Raw genomic sequence first — 26216 nt, 5'->3', positions numbered from 1 at the left:
ACAAACTGTACTTTGCTGGGCGTGTTGCCCAGTGAAATAGTGCAGTGTGCGTGTATTATGTGACAGGTAATGTACAGTGAGTCAATCGTTAAAAATTAAATAAGCTCCGTTTAAGTCCTCTATGCATAGTAGAGTTTACAGTTTTCTGTAACTTACAGTGCTAAAATACACAGCTATGTAGCAAAGACATTGATTATATGAAACACATTATTGACTATGAATAATTTAGTAATTTAAAAGTAATTTAATGACTTGTGCCAGCAGGAACCAAGAAATAGCTATAAAACCTATCCGATATTATCTGGTTATTTTGAGTCAAAAAGTATTCAATCTAAAATTGTATTTAAAAAGAAAGTGAGCAAAACCTTTGCATTTGCTCTTTAGTTTTGACTCAAAGTAAAACCTGAGATATTAGTTTTTCAATTTTTAGAGAAACCTACTGTTAAGTTCTACTGTATCAATGCTGAGAATATATCTCAGGGCTTTTTACATGGCATATTCTAAGCCACTTTTTACACACATGTTAACCTATACTTGGGCTACTGCATATGATCCACATTGTACTTCTACTAGCCCTGGGTTAAATGCCCATTGGAACAATGTTGGCTAATGTTCATACATTCTAGCATGACCCATGACTACTCTTTAACAGCAAGCAGCAATGTTGAAATGTCACCATTGTTTTTTTATGTAAGAAGCCCTAAAGCAGACTTCACAACATTTCCATTCATCTCCACCATGGGGAAACAATGCACTCCACTTTTCTTTGATTTTCGCTAGATTGAGAATTAAAATTAGCCTGAAATGGTTTGAAAGCTACTGGCAGGCTGGTGTACATCACCCAAATCTGTATTTATCACGGTAGCTCAAATACTAACAGTTTCATGCATGTGAATGGAGAATGTTGAAACCATTAACACTGATTTGGGTGGTCTAACCTAGTTAAGCTATGCTAACCGTTTCATGTATGTGAATGAAGAATGCTAAAAAATGTAAGCGCCATACTCTTTTACAACAAAGTAACGTAGCAAAGTGTTTAATTCCCTTCTTTTCCTCAGCCTCCCTTGGTTGTGTAACAACTCTCTCCTGCTGTTAATTCAGCATGACACAGTACTTGCTGTCCACTAGCATTCTCTTTGTTTCATATCACATCACACGCACACACGCACGCACGCACGCACGCACGCACGCACGAACACACACACACACACACACACACACACACACACACACACACACACACACACACACACACAGTGATTATAGCAATTCAATGACCACAACCATTTCAATGAACCACCGTATAGTGCATGATGGTTTCAGTCTTACAGGCACTTCTCCGATTTATCTATTGCCATACTTCTTAAACTTTATCTTCTAAACAAGTCTGTTACTACATTACTGTAAGTAATCTCAGAACGGAAACTGAAAAGATAAAAGATGAGCCTCTACGGAATCAGACAGACAATCGGAGATAACAGGATGATCGTGCAGGAAATAAGCTACGGACAAACATGAAGGATCAAATCTTCACTTGAGGAAGAGGGGACACATGCATGGCTAAGTCTGAGGGTTTTGAGGATGTGGTCGTGCCTGTTTCTGTGTGTGTATGTGAGCTTGTGAGTGACAAAAAAAGCCACCAAGCATATAATTGTAATCCTTTCCCAGCATGAAGCAGCCCATTTTAGTATTTTGTACCACAGGACTCTCAGCGCAGAGACCACACAGTGAGGATAACTGGCTAACAGGCCAATGGGCTTATGGTTCTGAATAAAATTAAAGTCTGTGGTTAGGGAAGCTAACATGTAAGCTTTTTTTATTTTATCTAAAGTAAAAAGAGACCATTAGTGTTACACATAATTTGAAAATGGTGTATAATAAATGCAAAGGGCCTTTTTGCAGTTTCACCCATAAATTGCTGGACCGGTTGCTATAGGTATAGGTATATCACATCCGCATGCTTCCTCTTTTGGTGACAATGGATTTGCTTGCCAGGATGGTCAACCTGCATCATTAACATCATCAGCCAATCAAACATTAGTGTGACTATGGGAGCTACCCATAATTGTTGATGTGATTCAAAGCATGGTTTTAGCATGCTCCTAAATGCATCGTTTGAGTCAGAGCAGAGAGAGATTAGATTAGTGATTTACATTAGTGCACGACACTCACTCACACTAATGACAGCTAGCTAGGTTTATAACGCTTGACACACCTACCTCCCAAAACACACCCCAGCAAAGCTAGCTAATTGGCTGGCTTGTTATCACTACATGTTGTTGACTGGAAAACCTACTTTGTCAAATGCAGCTAACACTAACAAGCTTTATAATAATAGCTTTAAAACTATACAACAGGGCTTCTAAAAGTCGCATGCATCTGGACCAAATGGCAAGTCAATCTGGACCCGGCCTAACTCCTGTTTGATACGCACGTGAACCGAAGATTAAAAGTTGACCAAGAAAACCGATAGCTCAACTTGAATGTACTGTATGTTGCTTTAAAGTTAAAAGTGAGTTGATTAAATGTTACTTTGTTATTGCCAATCATTCCAGACCTCTTACCTCTATTTAAAAATCAGATGCGGACATTAGATCGATTACGTTAATGCGTCGACAGGGCTCATAATTCCCATAGAAAGGAGAGAGAAAATTTGCACTTTAACACTTTTTTTTATTTGTGTGTTCCTCCTGAAACTGACTTGAAATGTGACTTTGTTTTATTGTTGGATTTATTTGATTCATCTGATTTCATATGTTGCTAAAATTGCACTTTTTTTTACTGTAAGATTAAAAGGGAGAAGAGCTTTGATGTTAAACAAGAGCTTATTCATTATTTAACCTACTGTTAAAAAAAAGCAAATACAGTACACTACAAATTCATTTTACTTGAACAGTGCAGTGTTAAACAATTTTTATAAATAGAGATTTTAACCTTATTGAAATTTGTTTTGTGAAAAATTGTTAATAATTGAGCAATGGGAAAATAATCGCTAATTGAAAAATGTTTTTTTAGATTAATCGATGAATTAATCGTTAGATTAGTCGACTAATCGAAAAAATAATCGCTAGATTAATCGTTAAAAAAATAATCGTTTGGGACAGCCCTAATTATTATACATTAATAATGTGGTGAACTTATCAGGAATTGTTTCTGATCCTATTATCCATCACCAGTGCATTCTTCTTTGGTATGAGTTTATTGATCATTTAACAGGTTAGTATTTGCACTTTCTCAAGAAAGTGGGCAACGGCTATAGCTGACCCACGCCATAAAAGACTAGAAGGCATATTAACACTGTTGTCCTGTTCACCTCTTCCCAGTGTTAGCTTATAGCATTAACTAGCTCTGCTCTACCTCCCACTGAGAAGAGCAGTGTGTTAATCACATGTCTATTTCCGGAAACTAGCTCATTAGCCTGCAGTATTTAGACAGCAGGAGGAAGGAGGCTTCACACAGGACGAAAACAGCCTGGTGACAGCAAACATATCTGAGTCTGACAATGATTCCCTTTTTATTTAGATAGTACCTTTTTTCCCATCCGTGCTATTCTGATATCAATCATGGATTCCCATAGTTAGGACGACATGACCTGAAGTAGTAGTAATAGTAGACATGCTAACAAGCTTTCAATTTAATTTATTTCGGTCTCTGATTGTGTATATGTTGCCACTGCATAAACAAAACGTCTTGACTGATTCCCTCCCAGTAAATTCCTGAAGTGCATATTTACAAAATGATTAAGAAATCGTATTGCCATATAGGGGAAGATCGTCCACTGCCTTAGTTCAGATCCAACACTTCACCCTTTTCACTTTCACCTCTATAACCTTAACTGACCTAGGTTTGATCCTTACCCAAACTACTACGTGCTAACCTTAAGCTAACCTTTCAACAAAACTCCCCTCAGATTCTGTTACACAGCCTGTGCCGTTTAGCACATTCCAAGAATTACTTTGTGGTGAAGTGTTGTAACCTACTGTTTGGTGTTTCCTCTTTTGCCCCGGTTACCTACAGTACCTTATCTTCTTCCGATTCACTTACTGATTCCTTGTATTGTATTGACCACACAACCTTTCAACAACCTGCATGAACATCCTTGACAGCAGCAGTAACTGCATAGAGTGAATTTTTACAGTTGAAAAACATGAGAGCTGCAGCCTAGAGGTGTGCTCAGGACTATCTTTTTTAATCCTGCTCTACTGCCTGACCTGCCTCATCCCAAAGGAAGATATTTCGTGAGGCGATGGGAACTAGAAGTGGATAAAAAAAAATCTTATGGACCATGTCCTCCATTGTTTGATAGTAGTGAGTCGTTTCTCATAGACAAGATGGTTGAACCTCAAAGACAAATCACAATTCTTGACACTCGCCAAAATGACCTCACTTCCTAAAAATGCCCCCGATGTCAAGGGTCCACAGCTCGGCTGGGCTTTCACAAGGATAAGGTAGAATACGAAATGACAAAACCCACTAGACGATGGCGCCCCCCGAGGCCCCCCCCCCACCCCCCCCTCACACATTCTGTAACACCTAAAGCCCAAGTAGCAGTCACATTCCAGTCTGAAGCTGGAATGTGATAGAGAGACTTCTGGAGCTTTTCACCACCTAAACACAGCACTGTGTTAGAAAATGAAGCCCTGTCATCAGAGGTCAAACTCCATCCTGACTCCTGACACTGTTTATTTTGTTTTTGTAAAAACAAAAATGAAAGAAATTTAGCTCTCTCTGCTTCCTTCAAGAAATTTGATATATTTTTTAAAGTTAGAAATGTTCAAAGGCAGTTTTCTTAAATATGTCCTGTTCCCGGTATTTTTTTGCTGCAATTTCATTGTCTGTGTTTGTGTCTTTGTTGTAAACACAGTATTTGTGCTAGCAGGTGGTTTGTGCTCTGCTTTTGTGTTAAATGAATGACTTCTGTGGCACAGTACAACAATGGTCGGTGGATGTTGCAGACAATAGTGGGTGGGGTTATGTAATGGTGGCCATCACATGGCTGAGTTGTATTGTTGCGTTTCCTGCATCCCTTCAGTTCTCTTCCTCTCTGGAACACAAATACCAAAACACGGGACAAAATACTTTGATGGAAGATGGAATGTGACAAAAAAAAATAGCCTACTTCAGGCATTATTTTCTTTCATTGTCATTTTCAAAGTGACATGAGTCTCAACATAATATGGCAGTAAAAAAAAGTGTTCCCTTGTGGCGGATACACCAAACCAAATAATTTAGGTGAGCCAATCAGAGCTTTGTAGGCAGTAAGAATGAGGAAGTGCCATCTTCTTGTGCCAGGGCCATGGTATTATGGAACCTGCCCTTCAATAGCATTCACACACTACTATTGGCCAGGCGTCCATGCTTACGCAAGTTAACCTAACCCGATTGGTTCAGGTTCTATCCCCTGACCAATCGGCTATCCTAACCTTAACCACTCGAGGTCAATGCCTAACACCAACCAATCGAGCTGCTTCGTAGGGCGGGACTTGCCTAGAAGTTACATGGGATCCATAATAACGCGCCAGGGCCAGAATTCATTCCAACAAAAATGGTGACAAGCATGGATGAGATCAATGCTGCTTTACAATGACATATTTCTCAAAATACATGACTGTTGATGAGTTAACCGCTCTACCATAGCATCTGGGTCAAGTAAAAATATAATTGGCGAGTGGATATGTCCGTCACTCCTGATCAGGAATAATAAACACGACATTAGCAGACACTGTATAAGGTATGGACCTAATATCCGTGACATCATCTATAGGTAGAGCTGGGCAATATATCAATATTATATCGATATCGTGATATGAGACTAGATTTCGACTTAGATTTTGGAAATCGTAATATCGTAATATGGCATAAGTGGTGTCTTTTCCTGGTTTTAAAGGCTGCATTACAGTAAAGTGATGTCATTTTCTGAACTTACCAGACTGTTGTAACTGTTCTATTATTTACCTTTACCCACTTAGTCATTATATCTACATTACTGATGATAATTTATCAAAAATCTCATTGTGTAAATATTTTGTGAGAGCACCAATAGTCAACACTACAATATCATTGCGGTATCTATATCGAGGTATTTGGTCAAAAATATTGTGATATTTGATTTTCTCCATATCGCCCAGCCCTATTCTTATTCTGAAAATCCGAAATAAAACACAAAGTGGCCAGCTCCCGGTTGCCTCCGCCGATTGACTCACTTTTAGAGTCAGCCTGAAGTGGCCACTTGATGAACTGCAGTTATCGACACTTTTGCATTGGCTTCATTTTTCAGCACCGCATGGATATTTGACTGAATAATGAAGTAAAGACAAGATGGCAACTCAGTTTGATTATCAAAGGACCAAAACCATCTCTAACCGGATACCCAATCACAGCACTCGGGCCCATGACTCAGGTATATTTCCTTTTTCATATGCCATTATGATTGGTTTTATTAAGAATCCAAACTTCTAACAGTCTGACTTTTGAAAAGTGCCTTCATCTCTTCAAATGTGCTCTTCTTATACTGTGTCAAGGTGACTTCTTTTTACTGCATTATCAAAGAAGTTATAAGAAATAAACCAGAAGCCCTTAGGCAGACACACACAGACACTACTGTGTCACTTTTAGCTGTCATCCATTCCCATGGGCCAATCAAAAATAGCCACAAAGTGTTATTCATAGCCCAAAGAACTACTTTAAATTCTAGCTACTTCAGACATGTACAAACATGAGGAGGCTTTGTTTAAATGCTGTGAAAAAAATATTTTCAATGCTCAGTTTAATAGCTGGCCTGAGGGGCACTCATATGATTTTCAATGACAAACCCCCAAGCCACATTTTTTTTTCTTTCCTATTCATGCTATCCACTCATTGTCAGCTGATGACTCTCATTACATCTATAAACTGTGAAACCACAATCGTGGGAATTACAGCTCTTTGAAGGGAGCAGGATCTTTTGGCTATGTTCCATCATTTTTTTTTTTTTTAGGTGGCATGGGTTATTGGGTTTATCTGCAAAATAATCACGAGGATAATAATGGGGTAAGATTTCAATCAAATGTATGAAACATGTTATGTAAATAAAGTTGCCTTGCCTTGAATGCAATTCATGCAACACTCAACTGGCACAATAAAAACAAGTATACTGTACGAAAAAAAAAAGAAAGAAAGAAAACGTCTCTCACTAAGTACAACTGGGTTCCCTTCTTTGTACCAAAGAGCCGTTTAAAAGAATCGGATCGTTCGCAAAACGTAACGTCGCTTGTATGAATGACATTGGTGTCCATCTGAACGGCGCTGATATGACTGTAATGTTTGGGACTTCATCCAATAACACAAGGCGGAGTATCACTCTCTTCCTGGAAGACAGCCAGTGGAGGCCCATCAACAGATCGGCCATTGAAAGGCCATGAGCCAGTTAATGTCAACAACACTGAGCTGTGTGAGGCTGAACAGACTTCCTACTAGCACCCTCCTCCACCTCCCTCTCTCCCGTTTTCCTCACTCGCCTTATATTCCCCACTGCATCTACCACCATCACACACACACACACACACACACACACACACACACACACACACACACACACACACACACACACACACACACACACACACACACACACACACACACACACACACACCTGTGCCGCCCTTTATCTCTCCTTGTACTCATTGTTTCTTGTCATCACATCGGTCTCTCTCATCCCGTCTCTCCTTCAGCACCTCATTCCCATTTCCACCTCCTGTGTACTCTTGGCTCACCAATCGTTAGCATCATCAACCACACTGTGTGTGTGTGTGTGTGTGTGTGTGTATGTGTGTGTGTGTGTGTGTGCTTTATGGGAAGAGGGAGAGGTTTGGAGGAAGAAGACATCATTGATAAGTTTGTTGTTCCTGTCAATGTTCCCACAGTCCACGCTGCGGAGAGGGGTGGGGACGGAAAATGTACTTCGACCAGACACGCACACGCTGCACAACGCACGAAAACCTTGAGCAACCCTAACAGACACTGACTTTCTCTGTGGGGTGTGGGGGGGGATTCAGTATGTGGCAGATACCTCCTGTCATTGACTATAAAATCAAATGCAGAGCTGGCTGTGATATTTCTGTCCCCTGGCTCAGCAGAGGTATTGGCAAACACTCTGAATTGGCAGTTTGCTGCTTCGCTTCGTTATTTCCAGAATCAGCTAGTAATTTCGAGTGGCGACCAAACAAAACAGTGAACACACGGACGATGAGCTATTCTAAATACAGTGTGGACAATAAAAAAACAGGCTTACACCTCCACCACTACTTTGTTTACCCCTTAACTTTGAATGTTACTAATCAAATCGGACCAAAATGTCATCAGTGGCTTTGCTATGGAGCTTTTGTGCCCTGTTTTTACTGATTTTATTATTGCTCCAAAAATCTACCTGAAGAGATGATTTAACACAGATTGAACTCTCTGTAATGAGGCGTGTTGTTTAAAAAGATGAAGATGAACGGATCTGAAGCTATGGCTCTGATGCTGCCTTTGCCTCTTCTCGACAGGTGGATGTGTTTGCCTGGCTTAGGGCCACTGCTGTGTAAACTGTGCTCAAATAAATAACTAAAAATGAACACATCTCAGAAGCAACTGTAAGAATGTCCAAAGAGACACACTTGTATTTCTGGAGCTTGCATCACTCCTTTGATACTGTGCTAGTCAGCTGCACTCAAGGAAAACGTCAGTAACTCTACAGTGACGTAAAATCAATCAGCATGATTGGGAGTGATGGGATAACAGGGTCAGGGTAAGTTGCCCCCCTCCCCTTTTGCATTTGGTGGGTGTTTTGTATTTAACCATACTATTTCTGCACAATGAGTATGCATCTTTTTCCGAGTGGTCACAGTGGACTTAATCACCTGACCCAATATGGGTTATTTATCAGCAAATCATTTTAACATTGAGCTACACAGAAAAGGATGATTAGATTAGAGAAACTGAAACATGTCTTTATGAAGTATCAGAGGACAAAAAGAAACAGCCAATAACATCCAGCACGGCAATGTCAATCCCTCGTTGACCATGAACAACGTCAAAGTCTGCGATCAAAGAATTGCAAGTTGCTTGGCAACAGCTACACGCAAGGAGATAATGTTGAAAATTCACCACAAGCAAATCTGGAGCAAACAAATGAAGTCTGGCTTCAGGTGGTTGGCTCTGAAACATGTGGCAGCTCTCTCTTTGGTTTGATCGACTGCTACTCTGTGACACACCAGCACATCCGTGACTGCCTCTAAGGTTCACCTTTTTTTTTTTTAAATGTTAACATGTGCATGTGATATTCAAAATGCAACCAATGAGTGCTTTCCCATAAGGGTGGGGTCTTAAAAGATGACTTGACCATGTGTTAAGGTTTTATGAAGGGTTTTTACAAGAGCAAGTACAGTATATTAAATGAACACTACACAATGAGCCAGTACGATACCAAAAGGATGGGTATATAAACCGGACAAAACCAATGTGAGTAACCAGCAAACATCCAGTTAAACAACAGTATATACTGTCACTATAGTGGTGTTTGGTCTATGCCAAGTCCTTCAGCATGTACGGGGATGATGAAAACCAGGTTAAGGTCATTTCATTATCTAGGTTAAAGTGATGCAGAGGAGGAGGAGGAGCACAGAGAGAGAGAGAGAGAGAGAGAGAGAGAGAGAGAGAGAGAGAGAGAAATAGACACTACTGCAGCAAGCAGTCTGGTCCACTAACCTCCTCTGGATGTCTCTCTCCTTCAGGAGAGGAGGGTGCAGTATCCTGTGTCCTCACCACTTTAAAGCCAATCAGTGTAATTACAGTCTCGGTCTCTGTTAACCAGCGCACACACAAAGAAGCAACACACACACACACACACACACACACAGCTAACTAACAGCACCATAAATATGCAAAAAAAAAAAGTCCGACATACACGCGCACGCACGCACACACACACATACACGCACGCCCTCCACTTGATTTTACTTTTCTCCAGAAACTTCAGTTAAAATACATTTGTGTTATGTTTTGACCATTAGCCTACTTTTGTTTGAATTCAATCTACCTGCGTGAGGAAAGTAGCAAAAGCGCTGATCCCCCAGAGCTCCCTAAGACCGAGTAACGTAAACGGCTAATATAACCGGGATTAGGTTTAACGGTGGAGGCGAAACCGACCTGCTGACCGTTACTTCTTCTTCTTCTTCTTCTTCTTCTTCTTTGTCTTCTTTTTTTCCCCTTAACGTTCCCCTCGAGAAAAGAAGCGGTGTGGACGCGGCGGCCGGCGGGACGTCAGAGAAACAAACGGAGAGGAGAAGTAGGCTAGAGGACCGGATGCTCGTGTGCTCCCAACAGCTGTAACGGTAACGGCAGGCTCTGACTGGGATGACATTGAGCTCCTTTTACGCGCCAGCTTTGCCAACCGGCGGTCCCTCCTCCCTATCCTCTTCTTCTTCTCTCCCCTTCACTCCTCTCTCTCTCTCTCTCTCTCTCTCTCTCTCTCTATTTCTTTCTTTTTTTTTTTTTTAGGCACGCGCGCTGAATAATGCAGGGCTCGCGAGGTCCCGGGAGTGTTTTCTGTCCCGTTCCAGAGACAATCAGAGAGCGAGCCGCCAGCGCGAGCTCCAGCCAAGCACAATGAGGCCGACCCGGACGGATCAGGTTACCAGTACTGCCTTTCATTCATTTATTCAGCTGCAAAACAATCTGACTGCAGCCCAGCCGGGGGCGGCACCCCCCATTCTTCTGTACCCTTCCCTGTCTCCCCACCTCCCTGTCTCCCCACCTCTCTGTCTCCCCACCTCCCTGTCTCCCCACCTCCCTGTCTCCCCACCTCTCTGTCTCCCCACCTCCAGCTCTACCTCCCCTTAGTCAAATGTGCTCAGGTGGCATTTTTAGAGAAACAACAAAGTCAGAACACTCCAGAACAGGCGGCGGTGGTGGTAACTAAGTAAGCTAACCTACACATTTACTTCAGTAGCCTACTCTATTGCACAGTACAATTAACTAGTAGCCTACATTTATTTTAAATGAAAAAAAGTATATTTATATTTATGCCACTTCCTGCTGCTCCACTACATATAAAGGGGTACGATTTTACACAAAAAGTCCAGTTCACTATCAACTTGCATCATGGGAAGTGTAGGATCCAATGTTTTGGGGGTGTGACTCATGGGGCTAAAAGTCAGATACCTCTGCCTCTGCTGCACATATTCTGATCATTTCATTGTTTAATCTAGTCTTCCTCAAGGCCCACAGCTTTATGGAAGTGTGATACTAAATTGCTAGAGTATTATTAAATTAAATTTACTGAGTGCAATAAACATACAATGGCTAGCTATAAAATATTATAGAGACACTGTAGCGTGACATGTCAGCACACTGCAAAACAACTATGCACCTGTAGAAAGGAAAAAATGTGACTGAAGCCCCCCCCCCCAGCAGATGTAATTCAAAGTCTGGCAGAAGAATGATGCAAACACGTTAGCACTAACCTCTGCTCCAAATACTTAATTGATTTTTGATTATTGTCGATGTTGCTAAGGGGCACTAAGCTATCTGACATGATGGAGCACTATGCTCGCCTTTTTTTTTCAGGAATTCAAGGGGGATTTAATTTCCTGATGTGCCCACTTTCCCTAAAGCTATATGTACATATTTTGAAATGATCAGCCTGAATTTCATCAACTCTAACAATGCACTATGGCAAGACTTGATCTGGCACAGATGTTTCCAGTTGAGAAGAACTCACAGATCTTACCTGACCACATTCTCTTATCACATTATGGTTGTTTTGTTCTTACTATGATTTGTGTATCATCTTTTTTTTTTCATCTCTGCTAAAATGTTTATAAAAAAAAAATAAAAAAACAGACCAGTCTGACACAACCTCATAAAGTAGACAAACAGTAAAAAAAAAAAAATAATAACGGAAATTGTTGCTTGGAAGCCTGTAATCCCATGTAAAAGGTGTAAAACAGTCTCCTAACCGCATAACAGTATCAGGGAAGGTTTCCTGGCCGGTAGTGAACTGGTGTAGCCCCTAACTCTTTTGATGTCAAACCAAGCTTTCTGACAAAATGTGTGAGTACAATTATATGTGCAGAATATCTGTAGAAACACTCATCCTGCCGATAATTGTTACTTTCTACAAAGTAGTTATGGATTCAAGTAATTGCACCGTTACATAAAAACACACTCAAACGGGCAGAGACTACTCACCATGGCGGTGTGAGGATGCCTGGTTGGCACTGAAGCTTGAAAACCATTTGCTGTTGTCGTGGTAATCGCCGGTGTTTGGCCGTAGCCTATGATAAAACAAAATTTGAGTTATTGTTACCATTTATATCTTTGATTATCATCTTCTTTCATAATCATTTGTACCCGTGGGTGACCTTTTTGGCAAGCGACATGCAGCTGACCTGTAAATATGATTATATTAACATGCTTTTGTGGTGGATTGTAAATCAGTGAACTGCTAGCATCTGTTATTCAAGTCAAAAATATTATAATTGTGAGATTTTGTAATGCAACTGTGCTTGCTTGACATATATAATAAATCTATTTGTTTCTGGCTGTACTTTTATCTTGACTCTGTTCTTTGCTGCTTGAGTGACCCAGTTCTACCTCGAGGAGTCCTGTTCATCTGGTTCCATATATCATCACTTATCAACCTGAACCTCCTGATACCCACACTCACTGGGACTGAAGTAATAACACTGCTGTTAGAGTACAAAATATCAACATGAATACTTATACTTAATATGCTTCAGCTACTCCCATCACCACTGCTACTGCTGCTGCGCTGCTACTGCCGCCGCAACTGCAACGACTCCTGCAACTGTAGTAGTTTTTGCTGTCACGGTATAGCAGCAACTGTGGTAGTAGTGGCCAGTGATAGAAAAGTAACTCAGTACATGTACTCTTATAATACTGTGCTTAAATGTACAGTATTTTAAGGTACATTTACTTTGCTTCTGTATTTACATTTTATGCTGCTTTACACTTCAACTATACTACATTTCAGAGGCAAATACTGTACTTTTTACTCCATTATGTATTTGACAGCTATAATAACCACTTTGTAGTTTACTATTTAATATACAAAATATATAATTTTATAGAGTACAGATGAAACTACCCACTATTAAAATCTTGCTTAAACATTAACGCATGATAATTATGCATATACCATAATATAACACTGACGTTTTCTTATAATGCTTATTTTTAAGTAGTATTTTATACGTGTTATTACTTTTAAAGGATCTGAATAGTTCTAGGAATAGGAATAGAAGTTACAGTATTGGCAATGGTAGTATAGAAGTAGTATTAGTAGGATCAGCAGCGGTAGTAGTGTATTACAATTACTCCCAGGAAAATGAGACCCAGTGTATGTTGTTATTCAGGTCCACTGTACATCTAATAATTCAGCTGACATATCTGGTTGCACCTTCATTTCGTACCTCATCATTTTTGCTTTAAATTGTTTGTGCTATTGTCTGTATGTAGAGTTAGAGTTAAAGGAGTAAACCACAAATCATGTGCAATGTTACAAATCCCAGTTCAGTCAGTGCTGTGAGTTACTGTGCATGCGGCCTAGAGCACTCCAAGTCACAATGTTATAATGCATGCTTACAGTGATACATATTTTCCACTGTTGTGTCGATTATCATCCTGTCATGTGTGTGTGTGTGTGCGCGTGCGTGCGTGCGTGTGTGACTGTGTAACAGTTATCTGCAGTCGTGTTTTCTGTGAAAGACAGCAGGCCGCCATTGTCTTAAGATAAATCGATTAGTGCTCATTTTCACGGAAATCACATCCTATGTGCAGGAAGGAGTGTGTGCACGTGTGTTAGTCCTGTTTCTCATCATGACGTATGGAATACAATCATGTATCACCTTGTATAATGTCCTCTTGGGGGAAGTGTGCGTCATGTTTTGTGTTGCTGCCCTCTCCAGATCATGCGTGTTTTAAAGGGAAATGATAACACCCGGTCCGTCATCCGAGATAGACGCACATTATCAACGGAAGGGTGAGACTGTACTGCTCTCTGTATCTGTGGTTTCAGAAGATGTTCATGTCCTGATATAAAGTCCATAGTGTATGGTATGTACAGTACACTATAAATGTTAACCTTGAAAGTGTCCATGAACAGGACTCTGTGTTCATGCAGTGTGCTTTTAAATGAGTGGGAGTCTCACGCGGTACATGTTTAGTGTTTAGTGAGGTAGGCATATTGCTTTTCTTTGTTGTCCTCTCTCTTCATTGCTGTGGTGTTATCAGTTTTATTATTAGGTTGCTCCTGCAAACTAGGGCATTGGGGTATCTAGACTGATCCGCTATCTATTTATCTAACTGTTTAGCTACCTATCTTCTAAAACACTTACACCTTTTTACCCTCCTATGCTCCTACCCACTCTGTATTTTTTGCAGTGTGTTTAGGCCACAGACACAGTATGAGTCCCTACAGGAATGTTGCAGTAATATTAGAGACATTTTTCATGAGCAGTGGCCATAGTCATACTGAAAGAGAGAGCTTATATTAAAACTCTGCACTGCATTCCAGTACTTATACAGCCATCCTTTATTTATTATTATTTTTATATTTCTAGTAGAAACAGACTGATACTGTACCATGTTGCAGTTGAGCTGTTTTAAGAGTTAACCTACTAACATAAACAATTTAAAGTTTCAGGCTATAATCCCATTCTCAGAGCATCTCACAGTGAGTGTGCGGCTCCAGGCACAGAGCCTTGCACCTCAGTGTTCAGCCAAATTTTTCAAATTCATGGACATATTTATTTATTTTTTGGGCATTTTTAGGCCTTTATTGACTGGACAGATGAAGACACGAAAGGGGAGAGAGAGGAGGGAATGACATGCAGCAAAGGGCCGCAGGTCAGAGTTGAAACCCGGACGTGTCGAGGAGTAAACCTCTATACACGGGCGCCTGCTCTACCAACTGAGCTACCCAGGCGCCCTAGCTTTGTTTTTTTTTTATAATTTTTTGGGCTTTTCCACCTTTATTTGACAGGACAGCTAGGTGAGAAAGGGCAGAGAGAGAGAGGGGGAAAACATGCAGGAAATCGTTACCGGTCGGATTCGAACCCTGGACCTCTGCGTCGATGCATAAACCTCCAAGTATACGTGCGCCTGTTCTACCCACTGAGCCAACCTGGCCACTTATTTGGCTTTTTTTTGTCAAGCATTTATTGCATTATGCGCTATTTCAATCTAGTAAATATTCGGAGGTACTCAGAATAAAGAAGGTCTTACTCAGTAAATGAAAGCCGTAGTTATGTAACTTCCAACTTGCTATGACAGGGGCTTTAGTCTTGCTCTAGTTTGTTTGTTGGCTTGACTGGGCTTAAGTAAATGAGACTTAAAAGTTGTATTTATTATATTGGGCATAAACACAAAGTTGTATGAGCTGATATTTCATTTGTGAATCTGTGGTGCGACTTTGAAAAATAGTGATTGATAACCTGACTGCATTTTTGTCCTATGTGACCTTTGAAAACACTCTGGACAAAATATTCCCTTCTTTTAAGTGTAAAATAATGTGTGTGTGAATGTCTGTGTTTGTTAGTGGCAGTGGGTATTATAACAGATAGGGGGTGCAGTAAGGATAGCTTGTGATCTGTTTGTCAGCAGCCAATGACAAAGTGAATGTTAGAGACAGATGGAAAGAACAACAAGCAAGAGACGGCAGGAGGGCACTGGAGAAACTCAGCTTTATTGACCAAAGAGAGAGGATACAGACATCAGAAAGAGAGATAGAGAGTATGAGAGAGAATGAGAATGTGACAGTGTGAGTTGTCATACCCATAGAGAGAGAGAGAGAGAGAGAGAAAGAGAAAAAGAGAGAGAGAGAGAGAGAGAGAGAGAAAGAGAAAAAGAGAGAGAGAGAGAGAGAGAGAAGTGTGAACAATAGAAAATGGCTCCTTTTTTGTTTTAACAGTCCATACAACCGTGAGGGCAAGCAGACAAGAAAAAAGAGAGACCCCTACAGAGTCAGAGGAGTACTGCAGGCGTGGCAGTGGGGCTGGTAAACTCAACAAGTCTGTTGTTCATGTACAGCTCCTTGCATTACATCGAAAACACGCACACACAAACCCACACAGGCTAACTGGATTGGTCAAGCTCCATTAACTTGAACTCAGCCTTACTTTTTTTTTTTTTTCCTTTCTTCTTCTTCTTCCTTTTTTAATAGTTTTGAGATTGTGATTGTATTTCGTTTTGTAGGTAAAAAGTTAAGTGCTTCTTTGCTTCGTTGCACATCATGTGTGCGTTACACCTTGGGGAATCTAACACTACACTTTTGAGGATACACTTCTCTGCTTAGCCTCCTCAATCTTTAAAACCAAACAGTCATGCAATGAATATGTTTTGGCAGATCTGGGACACCGAACAGGACCTTAATAATTGTCCCCAGCATACACAGGCCTTGCAGTCTGCAAATAAACTTAGAGAGGGAAAATAACTGCGACAAGCTGCTCTGAAGGACCATCTTGGCATTTTTTTTCCCCCATGAGATCTGTTGTGCTAAATTTGAACCACGAGAACAGACATGGTGAAAAGCATAATGTGAATTTGCTAAAAAAAAAAATATGTTTTTGTCTGTAAAATTGTTATTTTGCTGATGAAATTCGACCATTACTAGCTTTGATTAAAACACATTTTTAATGATCTATCTTAAGCAAATCAAGTCAATCAGATTTTAATGTTTGCTTAAATGAATGGAAACCGATGGCTGCCTTGGGGGGAATCACTGTAGAAACGTGCAGTATGCTTTTGGAAAAAGGTCAGCAATAATGTTAATCGAATGGTTTATAGTTATTAGGCTACCATGCAAATCCAATGGTTATGTTAAGATCCTGCCTCTGCACAATGTTTTAAGATCCTCAGATGCCTTCGTGGCCAACCGTAACACATCTGGGGAAGGATAGCAGCCGCCAAAAGTTCAGAGAAGGTGGTGGTGGTCAGAAGAGGGGAACACGTTGTGTGGGGTTAATTGTGAGATTACACACAGCAAAGCAGTGAAGGTAAGAGAATGAAAATATACAAAGCTCGCGCTTGTAAACACATACAGTCGTCATATGGCATCGTAGGACATCGGAACAATGTCTAGTACCCATAATAATCTGAATTATCTCTAGATCTCTATATAGATGTGGAAAATAAAATAATCACTAAATAGAATATAGAGCATATTTACATTCTTTATCTACACAGGAAACTAGACCCCCGGCGGGCCTGGTGGTGGCCAATCACACAGCCAGCTGGACTGACTGACAGCAGCAGTGGCCTATCACACTAAAGCATGTTGTGTTTGAAGGCCGACATACAGTTTCTGTACCGACAGGACAGTTCAGAGGTGGGATTGTATAGCTTTGCACAGAGCCATGTAAGGAGAAAATGGATCTATCCAGAGACCTTTCAATGCTGGAAATATGCTATTTGTTGCCAACAAATCATTCTTTTTATAAGTATTATCAGAGTTAGTACACAGTGCATAGAAATATGTTATGTTCTCTACTCTATGGCCAGGACCAGAAAAGCAATCAAACACATGGCTGAAGTACTGCACACTGGAAAAAGGTTGTTGAGGCTCTTCAGGTCACTGTCACCTTTTTTTCCGTTTTAGTTGTCCATGATGCGAATATTTGTTGTTGTTGATGTGAATAAATTATAGTAAGAGCCAGGTTGGATTTGAGCCAGGGACATCATGGCCACATCACATGCACCTGAGCCACATAAAGAACACGAAATTGCATTATTTGGATATGAGGAGCCTCTCTAACCTCTTTGTAAATGTGCCAGCGTCTTCCACAATCCCATATCTGTCCCATATACTGTAACTTTATTGATCTTAATCTAACAACAGTTATGTCTCTGCAGCGTACAATGGCAAAGTTTAGTCACTAACTCTCCAAAAATCTATTCACCAGATGCCTATTGAGCACCACAAATCTTTCTATTCCACGTAACATCAAAGACACTTGAAATGAAGCAAAAATCTTTCCAGAGCATCCATTATCATTCAGCAGAATGAGGATGAGAACTGCTTTTTAGGGCTTTTTCTGAAAAATCAGTGATGTTTTAATGACATCCAGGCCACATTATTTGCAGCACCCTTGTAAACGAGGGCCTGGTTGGTGACTACAGCGTGAGCTGGCAGTGTTTTCAGTCTCTTTGAATTGTAAAGAGTATAATGGATCTCTGGTGGCATTCTGCAGCAGTGAAGTGAATTTAGTGGACAAAGAGATGAAGATGAATTGCACATCATCTTTCTTTATAAGCTCATTTAAGCACAGCTGTGATAATTTAGTAAAATGGTAGTGCTTGTCAATGTTCATTATTCAAAAATGTGTGCCCTGCTGTTAGTGGTAGTAACCCATGTTTGTTTCCATAGATGGAAATACATGGTCCTGGGGGGGGGGGAGTGTTTACATGGGGTTGGGTTGGGGTTGTTTTACGGTTTTTGACTGGGGGAGGGGGTTTTTTTTTTTTTTTTGATGTGGGGGGGGGGGGGGGGGGGCGCTTCCTTTTTTTTGGGGGGGTTTTAGGAGATACTACAATAGGAGGAAATGGCCTCAGCAGTGGAATAGCTGGAGTTAATGGACTAAACGAGAGCGAAAAAGAGAGATAAGGAGATATAGAGAGTCCTGTTACTACTAACTACAGTGTCAAAAACCTCAGTTTCCCACGGAAACAGTCGTCCCAACAATTCCATGGCCATTCAAAGTTCAAAACAAAAGAAGAAGAAAAAAAAAAAAGTTCAGATAACAACGGCAAACTGAAACAAAAGCCTAATAGAAACTTCTAATTATGTCAAATTTTTTTTGTTAGGACTATCAATGTGAAAGAATGAAGAGGCACATAAAGAAACCAAGGCAATGAGTACCCTCCTCTCCCCCCTGGTCAGAGAGAGTCGGTACAAGGAATGGGGAGGGGGTTGTTTGAGTTTGTGGGTTGGGTGTGCGGTTGTTTGTGTGTGTCTGTGTATGTATGGAGACAACAGGAAAGAATCTGTCAAGCAGGGGGGAGGGGGGGTGGGGGGCGAGAGAAAGAGAAGTGGGAGGTGACAGGATAGAGAGATTTGAATAAAAATGACTGAGACCGTGTCCGTCTTTTTTGAATGTCGTACAAACTGGCTTATTAAAGGGCGATGATCTGGTTGATCGTCCAGATCTATTGTGTGGTTAGACAGCATGGCACTGTGACTGATTGTCCGTAAAGTCTTATTGGCCACTGAGAGAAGTTTTATATTACCTGGTTTAGGCTGTTTGCCAACAACAACAATGTTCACCCTCTGAATGTCTGTTTTTACCAATAATATAGCAGCGTGACAACAGCTTCATTCTGGCTTGATTTGAATGTAAGGTGTCTGAGGAGACAGGAGGTGTGAAGCCAGAGCCTCCATGTTGACAGAGAGGGGCAACGAAAGAGCAGAGATGTGGAGGTAATAACGTAACTGAGGCAAAAGTCAAAAGTCAGACAAGAGCGTGTGTGCGTGCATGTGTGTGCCAGCCGATCAGAGTCCAGAGGAGGAGGAGGAGGAGGAAGAGGAAGAGGAGGGCGGGGCTTCTGTTAGTAACCATCCAGAGACAGGGGAGAAGAGAGGGGTGTTGTGGGTAATAATAAAAGGGCGGAAGAGGGAGAAGATTCAGTCACATGAGGATGCAGCACTCGCAGCGTTTCCTCTTGTCTGTACCTGTGGCGGGGGTGAGGCCGGGCGGGGGGGGCGCATTGGCGTCGGGGTTGGCGGGGGGCGAGGAGGTGCTGTCGGGCTCACGGCCGTCGGATGACAGTTCCGTGCTGACGGCCTCGGACGTGGCCGGCCGCCCTGACACGAGGTCGGCCGCCGTGCCGTCGATGATGGACATGTCGGTGACCGTCTTCTCCCTCAGCGACTTCTCGTCGTCTTCGTCGATCAGAACCACCTCGGCCTTCACCGCGCCGTCGAAACCTAGCAGCCGCCTGCTCTCGCTCGTGTCCTCAACGTCCTGGTAGCCGAGGAACACCATGGTGACCGGGTGCTCAGCGCTGGCCTCGGGTTGGGAGGTGAGCTCGCCGCCCGGGTGGGCCGAGGAGCCGGGCTGGGTTGTGATTGGAGCAGAGGGGGGGATCATGCCAAGCCGGGTCTCCCTCTGGAGGGTGACCTGGGCTGGCGGGCTTGAAGGAATGGATGGCGGGGCGCAGGAGGGTGGAGACAGATCGTCAACATCTGCTGGGGACACATAAGCCTGCGGGGCGGCCGGGGTCACAGTCACGGCCACCTGACCCCGGCCGCCGTCTCCTCCTTGTACGGCAGGCCTGGCGGCCCGCTGGACCAGCTGGTCAACCTGCGCAGAGCTCCAACCATTCTCCAAGGTGCTGGTGGAAACGCCCCCGGAGGAAGTGACCTCGTAGACCACTTTTCTGCCATCGTCGTAGACTTTGATGCCGCGTGAGGCCGCATCCAGCGGGCTCACGCGGTTGGCGGACAGGATGCGCTGCTCGCCGGTCTGCGGGTCATGCTGAACGTTGATCTCCATGGCAAACATTGCTGTTAGGAGGGGAGGGAGGGAGGGGAGGGAGGGGAGTGACAGAGAGGAGAGACAGGGAGGAGGGAGGGGTTGATGCAGAAGGGATTGGGGTTTGAAGTAAAAGTGAAGGGGTGGGGAGGGAGCAGTGGAGGAGGTGGGGGGTGTTGGGAGGAAAAAGTGGAGGGAGTGAAGCATGAGGATGGGGACACAGTGTTCTCTGATAAACTAATACCTGCCACTGCAATATATGTTTCTTATTCTAACTGCTTTATATCAAATTAGTCAAAACACAAACATTACCTCAACTTTATCCTTTAGAGGTGCAAACCACAGATGCAGGTTAGTGAAAAAGAAATACAAATAAAAATACCTAACTTTCCCTCAACGTGTCTAATCTACTTAAGTGAGGACAAGTATACTGTAAATGGTACTATCTAGTAAACCACAGGAATGGTGTGCAATTAAGTCGCTTAAAGGACAATTCCGGCGCAAAATGAACCTAATAATGTTAATAACACATGATTACCGAGTCGACCATTCTCTGCGATATGTTTTCACGCTAATCAAATGTGTCTCTAGCTTGAAACAAGATAGCGCAAAACGCTGATTAGCTTATAAAGCTATTCGTCGGGGCATGGGTAAAGTAAAAAGAAGTCGCTATTTCTAAACCACTAACAAGGCTCAAAATAGCACCACACTTCAACGAACGCCGTGCAACCAGTAACCAGTAACACAGCTCAAGCACGGCGTTCGTCGTTCGACTGGTCATGACTGTTTTCCCAAGATGGCGCCTGCTTTTATATGTGAACGCTACTGTCTTTATAATCTATTTTTTTAATAAACTGTATGTACACTTACAAAGTTCTCAATGCTTCTGTTTACATGTAGGGACCCTCATTATGCTAACGTTGAAGTGTGCTGCTATTTTGAGCCTTGTTAGTGGTATAAAATAGCGACTTACCATCTGCCCCGAAAGCTAGCGTTAGCAGCTAACCACCGGTTTGCTGTAGCTTGTTTAAAGCTAGAAACGCATTCGATTAGCATGAAAACAGATCCCAGAGAAACAATCGACTCTGTAATGATGTGTTATTAACCCCTAGGTTCATTTTGCGCCGGAATTCTCCTTTAAGACTATAAAATATCTAGCAAGTTATATTAGCGAAGTACTGCCTTCTTTAAAGACTCCCACTGACTTGGGAAATGTCAAGAACAATATTTCACCATTAGTCCTCACACTCTTGAAAAAAAACAAAACGCTTCATAGTGATTATAAAAAAAAACAATTGCATCTGCAGTAAAGTATAATTTCAGTTAATTTTGCAGAGTAAATATTAAGTAAATGATAATAATTATACATGAGGTTTAGTTCTGTTCTTATGCTTCATGTAAAAAGCTTTATCTTATCTGAGCTTTTATTTTGTAGAGCTATTCCTGCACCGCAAAGTCAGCACCACTAAATACAATGAAACCAACATGTAAGTACTTAGTATCAACTAAAGTATCAAAGAAACTATTTGTTTATACTATTGGTATAACTAAGAGTGTAATACAAATATTAAGAGTAAGAGAACTATTACTAATCCCAAACCCACTAGTATCAAAACTTAAGCTAATAATGATTAACCTAGTCTACAACTAAAAATATATTGTTCCAATAATTCTATTATTATTCTATACTATTAGACTAAAAGTAATGCAAATTAATTTATACATTTGATTCTTTTGAGTCTTGTCAAAAGTTATTACTAACATGAACTTGGAGACAGCACACATTCTCCAAAGTCAATTCAAATATTGATCTAATGCCTGATGTGCGTTCAGTATACAGTATGGATACACACTGGTTGAGTGTGTGTCATTAGAACATCAGTTAAAGTCCACATGAGATATGACTCAAATTATGTGAACGTGTGTGTATGTGTGCCTGTCCACCCTCCATGTGCGCGCGAGTTAGTCCTGCTTATAATCCAACTTGGCTGCCGCCCAAAATCTTCCTGTCCTCCCTCCCTCCCTCCCTCTTTCTTCTCTTCTTTCCCCTCCCTCCCCCTCCCCCTCCTCTCCTCTCCTCCCCCTTTCTTACCAGGTCTTGGTATGGCGTGCTCTCCGCAGGCAGGTTGGCCAGTCCTGGGCTGCGTGGCCAGGACAAGGTGGTGTGGATCGGGGTCTGTGCAGTCCGAGAGAGGGGCGGACATGCAGCTGGTGGCATCTAGTGAGCAGGAGCACAGGGGAGGAAATGACACATGGTCAGAGGAACGTTAGAGGCCGTGAGGGACAGCCACAAACACACTTGTACACACTCACTCACCAGGCGCATGCCGATACACACGCACACGCATGCTGAGTACTTTACACACCCACACCCACACCCTGACACAAACACACACACACACACATTCAGCCTAGCCCCCCAACAGGAAAACTAACCACACCCCTGAGTGACCCTGCCCGCCCCTATCACACACACACACGCACACACACACACACACACACACACACACACACACACACACACACACACACACACACACACACAAACACACACACACACACACACACACACACACACACACACACACACACACACACCATCTAATTCTCCTCATCGTTCTGTTTCTGTGTCCACGGCAACTGTAGCACCTCTGAGGTTCAGTGCTTATGCAGCAGAAGTGTGTGTGTGTGTGTGTGTGTTTGTGTGTGTGATTGCAGGAACAAAGCTTTCGGGGCTTACAGGGATTGTTGGTGAATAGGGGGATAAAGTCATTGACTGCAGGCTGCAGAGTCATGGCCTTGTGTGTGTGTGAGCTTCAATAGTCCCGCTAAGCCGGGTTCTGTGTGTGGGTGTAAATGTGCCTTTTTTTCGGTGCGTGTGTGTGTTTGTGTGCAGGTATATATATGTCTACGTGTGTGTCCATGGGTATGGCTGAGTGTGTTTCAGGAGTGTGCTCTGGCCTGCATCCCTCCTGCCTCAGCGAGACTATTATTCCCACACACACACACACACGCACGCATGCACGCACACACACACACACACACACACACACACACACACACACACACACACACACACACACACACACACACACACAAACACACACACACATAAAAAAAGGGAAAGAGAGGGACCCCACTGCTAGGAAACAACAATAAGTCAGAGGAGTGTGTGTGTGTGTGTGTGTGTGTGTGTGTGTGTGTGTGTGTGTGTGTGTGTGTGTGCGTACACTTCCATCCTGGGTCATCAGACTCTGAAAGACAGACAGGAGACAATCCAAATGAGCAATAGCAGAGGGATATTTTTGGGGATATTTTGAAAAATAGTCATGATTGAAGGCTTTATGTAATATAGAAATATTATTTGTATATGTACGGAACATTTTTGATAAAATCATATTTGTTCCTTGCAAAGCATTTAAAACCAACATGTGTTTCTACCTTTTCTTGTTTACCACCATCATCATCTTTGTTCAATTCTTTAGAGAATAAGCTAGACTAGATACAGTATTCTGTCACTACTTCTATATAACCACTTATGTTTCAAAAGCAAATTTCTTTAGTGCTGCCCCCTTCAACATTCAATATTTGCAGCAAGATGACTGCAAAGTGCATTTTTAATCATTGTTTTACAGTGCAATTAATGAGTAACTGTTTTGAGTAACCTAATTCATCTCATTTATAGCTAGCACACTCGTGTTTTTAATCACTTTTTCTTTATTTGCGCTCACAAAAGACAATTAATGTGTGTTAAAAGCTCATACAAGGTTCTCCAACTGTTCATGTTCTTATACCTTCTGCAGGTCTTCTATCGAGCGCTCCGTCTCTTTCAGACGTTCCCGTAGAACCTGCTCTTTGGCTGATATCTGAGACTCTTCATTCTCCAGTGTACCGATTTCAGACTCCAGCCTGAAAAATACAAGGGGGGACATTTCCTCTCATTATATTAGAAAAGTAGTTGGTTCCCATTTACAGAAAAAAAGAGCTCTGGAAATTACTGCTTGAAGGTTAATATTAGGAATTCTCAAATAAGCTGAAAAAAAGGATATGGATTGCTTCCCAATAATAACCACATTGCATTTACACTTAGTACTTTGATACATCTACGGTTAGCATGCAAACCAGTTGCTGTGATGATGCTTTGGGATGTTGCTTGCAGAGGGAGCGATGCATTTGGACTGTTCATTATAACATTTGGTTAAAATGTGTCTCAGCGGTCAGATTTCAGTCTCTTCTCAGTGTCTCCTGGGTGTATTCACACCAGTCTTTTCAAGTGGATAAATCTGATCTGGATATAATCCAGATGCTCCAAACACATGAAATGACCAGACAGAGAAGGTGGGGGAAATCAGCAACTAAAATGGACAACTATCTGAGTGAGGTATTTGGGAAATTGCAAATTACAAATGCTTTTAGAGGTCAGAAATAAATAAAATAAAAGTCCTATTTTAACATTTGCTGATGCAACATCACTTTTAGTTTTTTAAAAGTTTTAAAAGTTAATTATAAAAATCCAGTAGAATGTGGCATGTATGGCAATAAATCTCAGTCATCCTGTATAGTTATCCTGCTCGAGTTGTTCATGAAGATTAGTCTGACACGGAGGCCTTGTAGAGTGTAAGTAATCACCTTAATCCTGAGCTGAATTGAGTGTGATTTCAAGCAGTCAGCCCGATTTTACACCAGCACGCAAGATACAACAATGTCCATACAACCAGTTCTTCTGTCGAGGACAGTCTTAAGACATCATTAACATTCGCGAAACTGCCCCTAAATTAGGCCTATGCGCACAAACACACGCACACGCACACACGCACACACACACACATACACACGCGCACACACACACACACACACACACACACACACACACACACACACACACACACACACACACACACACACACACACACACACACACACACACACACACACACACACACACATTTTAATAGATGGATGTTGCAACAATTCTAGGAAGCAGTCTGGGAGGAGGACCAGGGTTGCTTCCTCACTCACTGCCAGCACTCACAATACTTCAGAATAAACTCCTCTGGGATGCAAGGAATTTGTGCGTCAGTGTCTGTGAGCATGTGCGTGTAAAAGAGATATTAATGTTCATACCGCAAACAGTCGTTCTTCCCACCGTATTCCAGAATCAAAAGGGTGAACAAGCACTAGAAGTGCAGTACACATTGTCCTGACTGCACCGTTTACCATTTGAGAGACATTTTATCCAAAGCAGTTAAGAGAAACATGAGCGCGTAGGTCGTTAGCGTGAACGGGCCAAGTTCAACCGTGAACAGGGAGCTGGCACTAACAAGATCAAAGATTGTGTCTTTAATGTTTGCCAGAAAACCTGGTGCTTTGGCTCTGATCGCTACAGGTTTGACGAAACAAATCCACAAAGTCTGCACTCATCACTTCACCATCTGCCAGTGTTCCTACTCAAGTTCATCTTCAGCAGGTTGAGGTTTGGACAGCTACCTGAACACTGTATACTGTGGCCCTAGAAATACTTGTTTTCAAAGCTTTGTTGACTGAGGACCCTTCTTCATTGGTATGCATGCCCTCAGAAACCTTAGCCAAATGGTATAAAATGGTTCATTTATTTACAGTAATCAGGTCATCTCTTGCAAGAGAGCCCTGGGGGCAGCAGAGCAGTAAGCATGCACACTAAGGAAGCTGTGGTGTACTGGGATGTTCCGC

At 42.0% G+C, this 26216-nt stretch overlaps 1 protein-coding gene across 5 annotated transcripts in view; it reads right to left on the bottom strand.

Moving 5' to 3' along the window:
• The window catches only part of LOC120545967 (A-kinase anchor protein 2), a 93252-nt gene that overhangs the window by 21546 nt on the left and 45490 nt on the right, over positions 1-26216 (bottom strand). For 3 of the 5 annotated variants that reach the window (XM_039780671.1, XM_039780672.1, XM_039780673.1), the window contains exons 5-9: positions 24302-24416; positions 23740-23761; positions 22600-22725; positions 19706-20539; positions 12208-12293 (exon numbers count right to left, since the gene is read on the bottom strand). In XM_039780671.1, coding sequence (XP_039636605.1) covers positions 12208-12293; positions 19706-20539; positions 22600-22725; positions 23740-23761; positions 24302-24416 — 1183 coding nt within the window. Of the gene's footprint in view, positions 1-12207; positions 12294-19705; positions 20540-22599; positions 22726-22824; positions 22871-23739; positions 23762-24301; positions 24417-26216 lie in introns of those variants that run through there. The other 2 variants (XM_039780676.1, XM_039780675.1) reach the window with 2 other exon arrangements.

The sequence above is a fragment of the Perca fluviatilis genome, chromosome 17 (genome assembly GCF_010015445.1).
Source record: "Perca fluviatilis chromosome 17, GENO_Pfluv_1.0, whole genome shotgun sequence".
Taxonomy (NCBI): Eukaryota; Metazoa; Chordata; class Actinopteri; order Perciformes; family Percidae; genus Perca; species Perca fluviatilis.
This window is presented reverse-complemented; position numbering and strand designations above follow the sequence as displayed.